The following is a 15,728-nucleotide window of genomic DNA, read 5'->3' as shown; positions in this document are numbered from 1 at the left end:
ACAGTTAGTGTCAGGTGTCTGAGGCTGGATTTGAACTCAGGTCCTCCTGATTCCAGGGCCAATGTTTTATCCACTGCTGCCACCTAGCTGCCCCCTTCTTCTTTTTAATAATAAACATTTTTATTTAAAGTTCTGAGTTCCAAATTCTATTCCTCTCTTCTACCCTCCAGTCCCCCCTCCCTGAGTTGGTAACCAATTAGATATAGATTATACACATGCAATTATGTAAAACATTTCCATGTTATTCATTTTGTATAGGAAGACTCAAAAGAAAAAAATGAAAGAAAGTAAAAATAGCATGCTTTAGTCTGTGTTCAATCAGTATCAGTTCTTTCTCTGGAGGTAGATAGTATGCTTCATCATTAGTCCTTTGGGATTGTCTTGGATCATTGTATTGCAGAGAATAGCTAAGTCATTCACAGTTCTTGATAGAGCAATATTTCTCTTATTGTGTACAACATTCTCCTTGTTCTTTTCACTTCGCTATGCATCAGTTCATGTAAGTCTTTCCAGGCTTTTCTGAAATCATCCTGCTTGTCATTTCTTTTTTCTCCCCCATTTTCTTTTTCCAATTACATGTAAAGACAGTTTTCAAGATTAATTTTTGTAAGATTTTGAGTTCCAAGAGTTGCCTCCTTCATTCAACGTCTTATCTTTGTTGGGAGAGCTGAGATCCTAATTATTGGTAAACTCAGGCTTTATGAATGAATGCTTGGAACCTTGTGCCTTAGTCTACCATAATTTTAATTGTTATACCCTCATTTTTATGACATTATTTATGACATTTCAACCTATTAAGGGGCTTGTTTTCCCCAGTATCTTTGGTTGGCTCATGATGTGTAGTTATGTAGATATAACTTGGGTCTTGGGACATGGACTTTTTTTTTTGATAGTCACACCTCAAGTGGGAGCATGATTTCTTCTTCTGAGATATTTAATTATTCTATTTCCTCTCCTTTTAATCTGGGCAATTTATATATTTGCAAATATTCATCCATTTAATTTTATTTATCAACTTTATTGACATATATTTGGTTGTTGTTGTTGTTGGATTTTGGGGGGCGGGGCAGTGAGGGGTAAGTAACTTGCCCAGGGTCACACAGCTAGTAAGTGTCAAGTGTCTGAGGCCGGATTTGAACTCAGGTCCTCCCGAATCCAGGGCTGATGCTTTATCCACTACACCACCTAGCTGCCTCTATTGACATATATTTGGGCAAACTTATGTTATGGGCCCAGAGCACCCCAGAAGTTTCTTGTAAGCATCATAATAGAGTTTTGTTTTCTTTATCCAGTCCATCACTTTTTTCATTTTATTGGATTGTTTAATCAATTAACATTTAAGATTGTATAGTTAGGCTTATATTTTTCACCATGTCTAATTTTTTTCAAGTTATGCTCTTCTGTTGTAAGTATAGTATTATATTCTTTCAGGGTTTTGTTGTTTGCCTACATGTAGGATCCTTGGATTGGCTATTGCAGCAGTGCTCCTAGTGGTGTAAGATGAAGGAGTTGTACTGAGCTAGTTCAGGGTATACATCATTTCATGTTTTAAAAAAAATTTTTTTTTAACATTTTATTGAATTGTGGGTGTCTTCAACCATGGAGTCAGCTACAATTTCTGTTTTGGAGAGGTTTGAGAGGTCATGAGAATCAGAAAAAAAAGGTCTAGTCCTCCATCTTGTTGATCACTTCAAAATGTGCTGTGTTTTCTGGTGATGTGGATTCTCTTACTCAGTGCTTTTTCATATTCAGAAGTTTTGGCTAATGGATTTATATTATTTCCTTCTTTATGGTATTCAGGTTTTTGATTTGTCATGTTCTGGAAGACCTATAATTAAATATTTCTGTGTATTCTATCTTCATGGGCATTTATTTTGACTTATGTAGAATTTGTTATTTGTTAATTTGTTATTTGTTATTTTTGTAATATCTCTCTTTATATCTACATCATGTATCTATTTTGACTGTATCTTGGTAAATGGTGTAAGATATTGGTCTATGCCCAATTTCTGCCAGACTGCTTTCCAGCTTTCCCAGCAATTTTTGCCAAATAATAAATTCTTATCCCCTGTGAGGAAATGGGGGGTTGTCTCCTCTCAATAAGGATTAATTCAAAAGCTAATTTAGACTAGTCTGGGAGAGTGTATTCACAGATGAGGGCTAAATCAAGATAGAAAAATTTTTCCCATGGGAAAAGTCAAGCAGAGGGGTGGGGATACTTGGTCGACTAGCTAGTTTTCACCCTGTAGATTGTAACCCTTGAAAAAGGGAGGGGCCATTTCTCATTAGGGATTAGGGGATAAAAGGGGCCTTCAAGGCTCCATTTTTGGTCACCCACCAGCTGTACACTGGGTGGCCCATTCTCAAGAGAATGACAATAAATCCACCTTTGACATGTCATTGCCACTGAGGAGTCATGTTCCTCACATCCTCCAAATAAAAGTGTTTATACTTGTCAAATACAAGGTTACTGTAGTCATTTGCTGCTGTCAATTGTATGTCTACTCAGTTCCACTGGTCTACCTGTTTCTTAGCCAGTATCAGATAGTTCTGATAATTACTGCCTTATAATATAGTTTAAGATCTGTTACTACTAAGCCTCCTTCCTTTATATTTTTTCATCAGTTCCTTTGATATTTGATCCTTTTGTTCTTCCAAATGAATTTTGTTATTTTTTCTAACTCAGTAAAATATATTTTTTAGTAATTTAATTAGTAAGGCATTGAATATGTGAATTAATTTAAGTAAAATTGCCATTTTTATTATATTGGTTCTGCCCATCTACGAACAATTAATATTTCTCCAATTATTTAAATCTGATTTTATTTCTATAAAAAGTTAAATTTTTTTTTTGTTTATATAGTTCCTTTTGGCAGGTATATTCCCAGGTATTTTATACTGTCTAAAGTTATTTTAAATGGGGTTTCTCTTATTAACTCTTCTTGCAGGGTTTTGTTAGTGATATGTAGGAATGCTGATGATTTATGTGGGTTTATTTTCTATCCTGTTAACTTTGCTAAAATTACTAATTGTTTTAACTAATTTTTTTTTGTGGTTGAGCTTCCAAGTATATCATTTATCATCTGCAAAAAGAGATAGTTTTATTAACTCATTGTCCATTCTGATTCCTTGTTTTTTTCTTCTTTTTTGCCATTGCTAGGATTTTCTTTGGGGGGGGGGTCCGGGAAATGAGGGTTAAGTGACTTGCCCAGGGTCACACAGCTAGTAAGTGTCAAGTGTCTGAGACCAGATTTGAACTCAGGTACTCCCAAATCTAAGGTTGGTGCTTTATCCACTGCGGCACCTAGCTGCCTTTTTTTTAATTTTTATTTTTTAATTGTTTTTTAATAGTATAGTATAACATTTTATATGCACTGGAAAACCAAAAAAGTTATGACTCACTTAAAGATATCTTTATTATAGTCGTCTGGAATTGAACCTGTATGCCCATATACAATGATATCAATGATCCCCAAAATAAATTAAATAACAGCTCTATTAGAAATATGTATCTAACATTTGGGGGAAAAAATTAAAACAGCATCACTATTATAGTAGACAATTTATCTTAACAAACCATATATGAGTAATATGGAAATATGTTTAGCATGATTGCAAATGTATAACCTATATGATTTGTCTGCCATCTTGCAGAGGAGGGAGAAAAATTTGGAACTCAAAATCTTACCTAATACTTTTGCCCACAAAATACACATGTACAAATGCATGCAAAAAAACTTAAAGAATAATGAATTACAAATACATGACAAAAAATTCAACTTTACAAGTCATCAAATATGAAATTTTTATTTTTGGAATGTGGGGATGGATATCTCTCAGCTTGCCCCAAAATGCAGGGAGCTCCTAAAAATGTAGCAGAAGCACTTCTGCACACTGGTTTCAGTAGCCTAGTTTGTGCAGAGATGTTTCTACTAGATTGAGTGTGTTTTGGAAGTACTCTTCATTTGGTCGTGTTTTTGACAGCCTGTAGCTCTTCAACAGGTTCCCACTTTTGCTTAACAAGTTCTCAGCTTCAGTCGCCCAAGTATTTCCTAGTCCTCTCTGCTGGCGAAAGACTGCTTGCCACCTCCAAAGTTGAAATCATGATCATCTTGGAGGTCTTAAAACTAGTGAAGAAAAAGAAAGAACTTATTCCTTTGATCACATTTGTGGGTATTGCTGGATGTGGAGAAGCCTACATGTCCATGTATTCCCTTTCCAAACCTGAAGTTATTGTTGACAGATGGAACAATCCAGAACCATGGGATAATGTGAATCCTTCCGAGCCTCAAAAGCTTATTGCTAGGATTTTCAATGTAATATTGAATAATATTGGTGATAGTGGGCATCCTTATTTCAAACCTGATCTTAGTGGGAAAGCTTCTAGTTTATCCCCATATTACAAATAAATCTTTCTTGATGGTTTTAGGAAAATGGTTTTATTTTAATCAATTTAAGGAAAATCCATTTCTGCCTATAATTTCAAGTGTTTTTAATAGAAACGAGTTTTGTATTTTATCAAAAGCTTTTTCTGAATCTCTTGATTTAATGATATGATTTTTGTTACTTTTATTATTGATTAGGTTAGTTTTTTTATGTTAAACCATCTCTGCATTTATGGTATAAATCCATCTTGATCATAATCTTTGTGATATATTTTGTAATCTTTTAGCTAGCATTTTATTTAGGATTTTTGTATCTGTTAACCTGTAAATTAAGCAAACAATCAATATAGGAGAAATAAGGTCTTTAATTGGAGCAGAGGAACTATAGCTTGTGGTATTGCAAAGCAAGAAGCTAGGGATACCCAAAGATGGGAACCAGGACAGGGTTTTTATGGAGTAACAGAACAAAAGGGAACCAAAAGACTGTTCCAGAGTCATGTAGAACTACTTAATGTTTTTTGTTTTTTTAGTGAGGCAATTGGGATTAAGTGACTTGCCCAGAGTCACACAGCTAGTAAGTGTTGTGTCTGAGGCCGGATTTGAACTCAGGTACTCCTGACTCCAGGGCCGGTGCTTTAATCCACTGCACCACCTAGCTGCCCCTAGAACCTTAATGTAAATGAATCTTTGACAAAAGACACTATAGAACTGTTCCTGAGTTAAGTATAGACGCTACTTAACTCTAAATAGAAACTACTTAATGTAGGTGAACCCTTTTACATAATAACATAAAGTCCAAGGAGTAATGTGGGAAATCATTGGAAGGGGATAGTTTTCTTGGGGGAGATCCATATATCAATCAAGAGTCTGGAATTGACAAAGATTGGTTAGCCCCAGGCAATTCATTGGCCTGGGAATGGAGAGTAGTTGGGGATCAGTGAGTTCTTAGTAAATTTGTAGTTATCATATCCATATTAATTAATGAAATTAGCCTATAATTTTTCTTTCTCTATTTTTACTCTTCCTGCTTTAGGTATCAGTATCATATTGGTTTCATTAAAGGAGTTTGGTATGACCCCTTTTTTGCCTATTAGTCCAAATAATTCATTTAATATTGGAATTAGTTGGTCTTTAATTATTTGATAGAATTCACTTGTAAATCCATTTGGTCCTGGTGTTTTTTCCTTAAGAAGCTCATTTATGGCCTATTCAATTTCTTTTTCTAAAATAGGTCTTTTACAACCAAGATTAGAAAGAAAGCAGAAAGCTGGGAAATAATCTTTACAGCTGATGCCTACAAATTTACTGAGAACTGACTGATTCCCCACCCAGTTCCCCTACTCAGGCAGGTGAATTGCTTGGGGCTGACCGGTCCTTGTCTCTCTAAGCTCATCCTCTGCCAACATTCTCATCAGTTCTTCTCCGTTCTCATTCACTTGTTCTCTGTCATTACTGTCAACCACAAAAATCAGTCCTTGTGTGTTCTGGAAGTAATGGCGCCATAGGGGTCAGATCTTATCTTGGCCACCTACATCCCAGACCATGAAGCTAATGTTTTTGTATTCTACAGTTTCTACGTTGAAACCTATAGTGAGAATAGTAGTTACTACTTCACCCAGCTTCAGGTTTTACAAAATAGTTGTCTTTCCTGTGGCATCCAGACCAACCATTAGAATCCGCATTTCTTTTTTGCCAAACAGCCCCTTGAAGAGGTTAGCAAACATATTCCTCATGTTCCAAGTTTGATGTTTCTCGCTCCTGAGCCTGGGACTTCCTGTCTCCTCACCCGCCAGCAGCCGCCACTCCTTCTTTTTATAGATTCTCCAGGCGTTTGGTTTCACTCCCACCCATTTCCACATGTATAAAAATATTTCTAGCGGTTTCCTTTGTGGTGTCAAAGAATTGGAAATTGAGGGGATGCCCATCAATTGGGGAATGGCTGAACAAGTTATGGTATATGTAGTTGTGGTAAGCAATGATGAGCAGGCCAACTAATGATGAGTGAAGTGAACAGAACCAGGAGAACATTATACACAGTAACAGCAATATTGTGTGATGATCAGCTGTGGTAGACTTAGCTCTTCTCAGCAATACAGTGATCCAAGACAATTCCAAAGGACTCATGATGGAAAATGCTCTCCACATCCAGAAAAAGAATTGTAGAATCTGAATGCAGATTGAACCATACTATTTTTACTTTTGTTGTTGTTTTTTTCTTTTTTTGAGGTTTTTCCCTTTTGTTCTGATTCTTCTTTTACAACATGACTAATGTGGAAATATGCTTAATGTGATTGTACATATATTGCCTATATCAGATTGCTTGTTGGCTTCGGGAGGGAGGAGGGAAGGGCAGGAAGGAGAAAAATTTGGAACTCAAAATTTTATAAAAATTAAAAAAATTCTGTGTTGAGCACTCTATTTTCATAATTGAGTACACTAACTGTTGACTTAAATTCATTACTAATGTCGTATTTATTTATTTTTTCTTTTAAACCAGTTTCAGGGTACTTGGTATTGTTCCATGATCTCTTGGAGGCAGGGTAGTAGAAAGGACCCACAGGATTCTATCAAATATTAGGTAATGTGGATGTGAAATTTGCTTAGTATTTTGGTTTCTCTTTTTGGTTGTTCATGTTTTCCTTCTGATTTTTAGGATTTTCTTTCATGGTATATCTGTTGACCTAGATTGATGCTTATTTCTTGATACCCTTTTAAATGCATTTTTTCCATTTGTCAATCTCTGGTACTTCCCCTACTGGTATCCCTAAACCACTAAGGCTGTCTCAGCCTCTTTAGATGGGGAATATGTGGCAAACAATATCAAGTCCCTGCCATGAATAATCTTTGGGGTTTTAAGCTGGTCTCAGTTAGGTTTCCAATCCTTCTTCCCTTATACCTGGAGCATCATGCCTTGTAAACCCATTTTCAGTGTTTTTTCTTCCTCTTCCTGCTTTCTTCTATTCTTTCACATTGCTGGGCAGAGGCAGCATCTGCTGTTACTTGTGGAGTAGGAGAAGGGCAGGGATGTTTAGATAGAATCTCTACAATATTAGGATTCCCCAACTAGGACCAGGCCCTGACATAAGCCCTTTTCTTAGCTTCTGCTTGTTGTCTTGGAAACATGGAATTTGAGGAAGGGGTGGGGAGGGAGGACACTGAGTAAAGTCCTTTAAGTATTAATTTTCTGAGGATTAATTCATATATCCTGAGAGATGCTTTCCCTGCTTATATATATATTTCCTTACGCTGAGGATTTTGCTGAAACTACTCTATCTCTGGGTCATAAATCTTTGGAAAATTGAAGAAGTTTGCTGAGAGTAGCTAATCCACTACCTTACTGATCATGGTGACCTAACCTCCTAATTTTTAATGTTAATCTCAATAATATATTTTTTCTTTTTAAATGAAATTGATAGCATGTCCAATAATGTGAGGTACTCTTGTTTTGTACATGTTTTTAGAAGAGTCATACTTCTATTTCTCCACAGCATATTATGTTGGCTCTTAGCTTAATACAGTTATTGTTTGTCACATTAAGAAAAAAATATCTATTTTTGTTTTAAATGTTTTATTTAAAATCTTGATTATTAAATTTTTGTCAAAGACTTTTTTTAGTCTTTCAATATAATTATGGGTTTTGGGGTGGTTTAGTTACATGTAGTTGGGGAAGCTAGGTGGTGCAGTAGATAGAGCATTGGCCGTGAAGTTGGGAGGACCTTAATTCAAATATGACCTCAGATACTTACTGGTTGTGTGACCCTGGGCAAGTCACTTAACTCCAATTGCCTTAAAACATCTGGGGCCATCACCTGATATATATCTCTATATCTATATCTTGCCACTGATGATATATATACAGACACACACACATATATATGTGTGTTTGTATGTGTGTGTATATGTATATATATCTCTATCTCTATCATTTCTATCTCTATCTATCACTCTATCTATCTATCTATCTATAATCTTGCCACTGGACTATATGGCTATGGAGGAGAGAGTGAGGCTAGTGACTGCACAGCCCTCCCTCACTAAAATCTAGTTTACTGCAAGTTATGATATCACTCCTGATGTCATGGTTCTCATCAAGAATGAAGGACAAACAACAACAAATAACATGTAGTTAAAGTTTTCTTAAATATTGGATTTCTAAATCTCTTCCATTTGTTCCATGACTAATGATAAACTTCTCTTTTCAGGTAAAATAATGGGGAGATTTCATGATTTCACAATTCTTTTCTGGAAGAATTTCATTATGATGGTAAGTATAGACACATATGGGAAAATACTGGAGGAGCTAATGATTCAAAAAGAAAAAGAATTATGCATGATCATTCTCTTTTAAGTTTATCTCTTTTATTTTTGTTAATGTTGAGACTATGGGCAACTATTGGTTAGGGGCTAATACTAAGAGAACCGAGATTGAGTGTTTAACTTAGACATGGTTAACAAACTTGTCATTGGATAGTTATCCGGAAGTCTATTTAAATAGTTCTGGCCAGGGGAAAGAAGTAAGTCAGAAAATTGAGTGTAAGCACCCTCAAATCAAGATGAATACGAATTCCAAAGGTCTGTGGAAGTTAGACAAGCAGTGAATTAGACACCAATTAGGGAAGGAGATGGCAAAATAGATACAATTACCAGAGAAGTGGGAAGAAGTAGATCAAATGCTAGCTAGGCAGATAAGAATCACAAAAACACAGAATCTAAAGGGTAAGTAAGGCAAAGCAAATCGTCAAACTTTTGAGCAGAAAATTGAGAACTAAAGGAGGTATTGGCAGAAGAACAGATAGAAGGCACCAGCACCAAGAAGAGGTTTTTGGTACTCGAGGGAGTTCCATGCCCATAAGAGGAGCTCAATAAACATTTGTTGGATGATATACTGAGTAACAGACACAACCGTCTGCTTCAGCCAGAGTGCTTTTATATCCTGACTTAGGGCAGGAATTGGTCCCAGATTTGAATAGTATAGGACTTCAGATTGGAAGAAGATAAGTGGGAGCATCGACCTGGATTTGAACATAGTAGGGTGGGAAGAATGTATATTTTAACAGGTAAAAATCTTGCCACTTTTCATGTAAGGAGTACTAGGATGGTATGGGATGAAGTTGAAAGAAAAGAAACTTTTAATATAAGAGAACTGACTGGGTTCCTTGTACATGTACTCTTCATTGGTTTAATGCATTTTTTTTTTCTTTCAGAAGCGGCTTTGGTACCTCATAGTCACAGAGCTAGCTCTGGCATTGTTGTTTACTTCATTTCTTTTGATTTTTCGTTCTGTTTTCAATGAAAACAATATTAATTCTCATAATTACACTCTTCTACATATCAATAAACTCCCTAGAGGTTTTGAAAGTGACAACATGAAAAAAACATGGGAACTAGTCTATGTGCCTTCCACAAGTGATGCTGTGAAGACTGTCATTGATGACGTGCAAAAAAATTTGGGCACTTCTATGAGAGGTTAGAAATGATGGAAAGAAAGAGGTTTCCTATGAACTACATTGTTTTATTGATGACATTCTTTTCTTTTTCTCTTTCTTTCTTTTAAAAAACTGCTTATGGGGTAAAGGTTCTTTTATTGATTTAAATAATAAACATTTTTATTTATAGTTTTGAGGTCCTAATTTTACCCTTCCTTCCCTCCCTTCCCTACCCCGTCCCTGAGGTTGCAAGTAATCAGATATGGGTTATACATGTGCAATTACATAAAACATCACCACATTAGTCATTTTGCACAAGAAAACTTGAATAAAAGAAAAAAATGAAAGCAAGTAAAAAATAGCATGCTTCAGTCTGTGTTCATTCAATATTAGTTCTTTTTTTGGAGATGGACAGTATGTTTCATTAATAGTCCTTTGGGATTGTCTTAGATCATTGTATTGCTGAGAATAGTTAAGTCATTCATAGTTCTTCATCAAATAATATTTCTGGAGGACATTATTGTTCCCACTTTTCATAATAATAGGAATTGTAAGAGCTAATTGTACACATAAGTGTGAAATTTTTAACTTGACAAAGAAAGGGAATAAAAATTAGATCAAATAATTTCTCAGCCTAAATAATACAAAGCCTAAATAATACAAAGAGTTAATTTTAGAGGTTCATATATATTATGCCTATATCCATCCCATCCAGTGATGGCAATGAGTCCAGCATGAGACCATATGAAACCTGTCTAGAATAGATGTTTGATTAGTTGAGATGGAGGTCATTGATGGAAATGTTAATGGACTATGTGACAAATTGTTAACAAATAGGCTAGGGAATTGGGGAAATTTCTTCCTCCTAAGAAAGGAACTAGATTGCCTCTGGTACCTATTGTTATGAACTAGCAAATCTGGTCAGCAGGGTATCTCTATAGAAATGGAACATGGTATTCTAGAAAGACTATTAGAATAGAAGTCAAAGTATATGGGTTCTAGTCCTGGCTTTGCTATTGCTTATGGCAAGTCCTTTGGTGTCAGTTAAGTTTGTGAAAAGAAGGATTTGGATTAGTTGATCTTTAATGGCCATTTTTGTTCCAAATTTTTGTTTTTCTCTAACTTGTCCTATTTTTATACTCTTTCTTTGGTATCCCCTTGAAGAAGTTTGATATTATGTATTTTTTTCTTTTTTAAAATTTCAATTTTAATTCATTAAATTTTTTGTTACATTTTAAATTCCAAACATTCTCCCTCCCTCTCTCCCCACCCCACAACCAAGAAAGCCACGATTTGATGCAGATTTATAAATATATATAAAGCCATACTATGCATACTTCTATTTTTTTGGAGGTAGATAGCATCTTTCTTCACAGGTCCTTTATAGTTGATCAGAATAATTTGGTTGTTCACAATTATTTGAACAATATTGCTGTTACTGCATACAATGTTCTCTTGGTTCTGCTCACTTCATTTTAAATTATTTCATGCAAGTCTTTCCATGTTTTTCTGAAATCAACCAGTTCATTATTTCTTACAGCACGGTAGTATTCCATTATAATCATACACCACAAATTGTTTAGCCATTCCTCAGTAGATGGGCATCCCCTCAATTTCCAATTCTTTGCCACCAGAAAAGAGCTGCCATAAGTATTTGGACACAGTTTTAAATTCCAAATGGTTGAATCAGTATACAACTCCACCAACAGCACATTAGTGTCTCAATTTTCCCACATCACCTCCGTTTGTCATTCCCCTTTTCTGTCCTATTAGCCAGTCTAATGAGTTTGAGGTAGTACCTCAGAATTGTTTTAATTTGCATTTCTCCAATCAGCAGTGATTTAAAGCATTTTTATATGACTTTAGATAGCTTTGATTACTTCATCTGAAAAGTTCATTTTTTAAAAATCATTTGTCAATTTGGGAATGGCTTTTATTTTTATAAATATGATTCATTTCTCTATATGTTTGAGAGATGAGACCTTTTTCAGAGAAACTTGCTTCAGAATTTTTTCACAGTTATGATAGCTAATTATATTCCCTTTCATTTTATTCTCTCTCTCCTTTCACCCTGTCTATCCCTTGTCAAGTTTTTTGCTTCTGACTACTGCCTCCCTCAATCCACCCTCCCTTCTATGAGCACCCCCTCCTTACCCTTCTCTTATCCCCTTTCCTTTCTACTTTCATCTAGGGTAAGATATATTTATTTCTCTTTTTTTCTGTTTAGAATTTTACATGTAAAAACAAATTTTGACATCATTTTTTTTAAAACTTTGTGTTCCAACTTCTCTTCCTCCCTTCCCGCCCCCAACCCCCAAGAACTCAAACAATTCAATTTAAGCTATAAATGAGAAGTCATGGAAAACATCTCCACCTTAGCTAGGTTGTGAGAAAAAACAGAAAAAAACAAAACTTCAGATTAAGGAGCTGTCAAAAAAAATATGCTTCAATCTGTTCTCAGACACCATCAGTTCTTTCTCTGTAGATGGATTGCAATCTTTATAAGTACTTCAGAGCTATATTGGATCACTGCATTGATGAAAATAACCACGTGCTTCCCAGCAGATTTTATTGCTGTTATTTTGTAAAGAATATCCAGGAGGAAAGGGTGGTCAACAGAATCAAATGCTGAAGAGGAGTCAAGAAGGATGACACAAGGACCTTGTTGTCTGTTGCCATTCTTCTAAAATAATAACGTATTTAAACATATAAGCAAGTGATTACTATTTTAGTGCTGACATTAATCAAAGGGATATTACAGAACATTTATGTTTGAAGTGAAACTTACACCTAAAATATTCTCCCAAATATTCTATTCCTTACCTGGTACCTTGTCAAGTTTTAGCAAAGCTACTTTGTCCTCATTCCTGGTTACTGTTCACCTTTGGTGTTTGTGTTTTAAAACAGCGTTTTAGTCAAGTTAGTGAACAGTTGTTCACTTTTAGCAGATTCAGTTATATGCACTAAAGTTTTTTTTTTAATATTGATGAGTATTTTTTGTTGCTTCTTCTGAAGAGAACAAATAGATCTGTTAATAGATGAATAGCTAATGCAGTCTTCCATGTGCTTGTTTCTGGGAATCCTGCTTCTGGAAAGGTATTGATGATATGTAATGGTTTTGTACAGCTCCTTGATTTGAAGCATGGGCAGATGTTCTGTAGCTAGTTACAGTGTGCTAACCATGTATCAAGTAGATGGACTATTAATTGGCCGTATAACCAGAATTGGGGTGGAATTGGATTAATTCCCCACCCTGCCCCATCCTTACATACAAGTAAGAAAGAAGACTGAAAGAGTGTCATACTGTGAGAAGTGCAAGCCTTTGATTTAACCATTCAAGTACAACTATATTCCATCTTTCTTCTTAGAGAACTTTGAAAGTTTGCTATCTCTTGGCAAGTTTAAGAAGTTTCCATTTTGTACATTGTAGTTTCTTAATAAATGTTTGTTGAACTGAATTGTGAAGTGGTTCTTATGTTTACATATCTCAAAAGTCATTAACCTTGTGCAAATAGTTCAGTTTTCCAATTTTCTCTTTTCATAGTTCAAGGCTTTTCTAACGAATCTGATTTTGAAAATTACATTAAGATTGATCTTCATAAATCATCTGAGGTGCTGGCTGCCATTGTTTTTCATCACAACTTTGGTAATATCAAAGACTCCCTTCCCCTTCAGGTGAGAAGTTCTTAATTAGTCACTTTAATTTTGCTTCTTTGTTACAAGAATTTGATCCAAAGGGCATTCAAGCAGTTATTTAGTACACTGGAATTCATTGGCATTTTGATGCTTGATTACCATATTTACTATATGATAACTCACATTTGAACTCAGGTCTTCCTGACTTCAGGCCCAGCTCTCTATCCACTGCATCACCTAGCTGCCCCCCATATTTTTTTTTGTTGTTGTGTTGTTGAGTCATGTTTGACTCTTTGTAGCCTTATTTGGAATTTTCTTGGTAAATGTACTGGAGTGATTTGACATTTCCTTTTCCAGATCATTTAATACATGAAGAAACTGAAGCAAATAGTGTTAAGTTATTTGCCCAGGGTCACACAATGTCTGAGTCCACATTTGAACTTAGGTCTTCCTGACTCCAGCCCCAGCACTCTTATCTACTGTGGCACCTAGCTGCCCCTTTTCTTGATTACCAAATATTAGAATTCTTCTCTTAATATTTTGTTGTGTGCATTTTCTACTTTAGAGCAGAGATTCTTTTAGCCTCGTGTTTAAATTTTTTTTTAAATCTTGATAACTTCTTCAATATAGTTAATTTATTTTTAATCTTATGTATTTTATATTATGCACTAAACATTATTCTAAGATGGGGTCTATGACAAAAATGGTTAAGAATCCTTGTTTTTGAATAAGTGTGGTGTAGTGGATGGGAGAGACTGACTTTAAGTTCAGCTCACTTAATGCTGCATTTTTGCTTACTTGTTGCATTAAGCTCTCTGAAGAGAAGACATGCATAGAGAATGTCCAGTGTGCCACTCTACCTGCAGTAGTGCATTTGGAACTTGTGAATACTATCAGAAACTAAGGACAGATTTAGTTTAGCTATGTGAGAAAAAAGGACAGATTTAGTTTAGTTATGTGTGAGGCCTACTACAGCTCCAAGAATCCCAGTGCAATATATTAAAACTAAAACTAAAAAGTTGATGAAGATATTAAAAAAAACATTCTTTACATAGATATGTTTTTGCTGTTGCTTTGTTTTGTAGATAACAGAATAACTATTGAAAATAGAATGGCTTTAAGGTCAAAATGGGTACATGATTTACACATAAAGATTGATACCATAAGCAGATTAAGAGAGCATAGAATAGTTTATCTGTCAGATTTATAAGGACAGAGGAAGAATTCAGGACCAGGGAAGATATAGAGAGCAATACAAAATGTAAAATAGATACTTTTGATTATATAAAATTAAAAAGTTTCTGCACAAACAAAACTAATGTAACCACGAATATAAGGAAATGAAAAATGGGAAAGAATTTTTGAAACAAGTGTTTCTGATAAAGGCCTCATTTCTCAAATATATAGTGTATATATAGAGAGTCAAATTTATAAATGTGTATATATATATAAATATTTAAAATAAAATACATTTATATTTATATATTTAAAATAAAAACATATATATATGTATAGTAAATTTATAAAAATATAAGTCATTCCCCACTTGAGAAATGGTCAGGGGATATGAACAGGCAGTTTTCAGACAAAGAAATCGAAGCTATCTATAATCATATGAAAAAATGCTCTAGATCACTATTGATCAGAGAAATGCAAATTAAAACAACTCGAAGATATCACCTCACACCTATCAGAGTGGCAAATATAACAAAAAAGGAAAATATTGGATGTTGGAGGGGATGTGGGAAAATTGGGACACTAATCTACTGTTGTTGTTTTTTCTTTTCTTTTTCTACTTTTATTGAGTATTGATTGGTTTGTGTTGGCATACAGTGCCTAGCACATAGTGAGCACTTAAATGCTTATTGCCTTCCCTTTCCCCCTCCCCCATTTTATTGATGAGGAAACTGAGGTCTAGAAAGGCAATGTGACTTGTTCATCGTCACCAAGGAAGTAAGTGGGAGAGATTGAATTCAAAACTCAGTTCTGCAGAGTCTCTCCAGTGCTCTTTCCATTTCATCATGTTCCTTTGGTTACTCCAAGCATCCGTTGTTTCCTGAAGATGGGGATCATGCCAATGTAAATTAGATCAGTAGTTTAGCACGTGGTCTTCAGGGGTTGCTCTGCTTAAACACTTCCATTTGGCCCCGGCCTTATGGTGAGGAGTCAGCTCTGAATCGCACTGGGCCTGTCCTCCCATGACAGACACAGTCACTAGGTTTTTCCTTGAAACTTTTCTATATTAGTAAGACTTGCCGGGGCTTGTGCAGTGCTGGCATAG

General features: G+C 35.2%; 1 protein-coding gene and 1 pseudogene across 1 annotated transcript in view; one reads left to right on the top strand and one right to left on the bottom strand.

The window, feature by feature from the left end:
- Positions 1-5,722: 5,722 nt before the first annotated feature.
- On the bottom strand, positions 5,723-6,118 carry LOC122751475 (annotated as a pseudogene).
- Positions 6,119-6,320: 202 nt separating this feature from the next.
- LOC122751467 (phospholipid-transporting ATPase ABCA3-like) overlaps positions 6,321-15,728 on the top strand; it is a 196,592-nt gene continuing 187,184 nt past the window's right edge. The window contains exons 1-3 of the mRNA XM_043998534.1: positions 6,321-6,353; positions 9,590-9,851; positions 13,356-13,486. Of these exons, the coding sequence (XP_043854469.1) occupies positions 6,321-6,353; positions 9,590-9,851; positions 13,356-13,486 (426 nt within the window). The remainder of the gene's footprint in view (positions 6,354-9,589; positions 9,852-13,355; positions 13,487-15,728) is intronic.

The sequence above is a fragment of the Dromiciops gliroides genome, chromosome 1 (genome assembly GCF_019393635.1).
Source record: "Dromiciops gliroides isolate mDroGli1 chromosome 1, mDroGli1.pri, whole genome shotgun sequence".
Classification (NCBI taxonomy): Eukaryota; Metazoa; Chordata; class Mammalia; order Microbiotheria; family Microbiotheriidae; genus Dromiciops; species Dromiciops gliroides.
The sequence above is the reverse complement of the archived record's forward strand: the minus strand, read 5'-3'. Positions and strand labels throughout refer to the sequence as shown.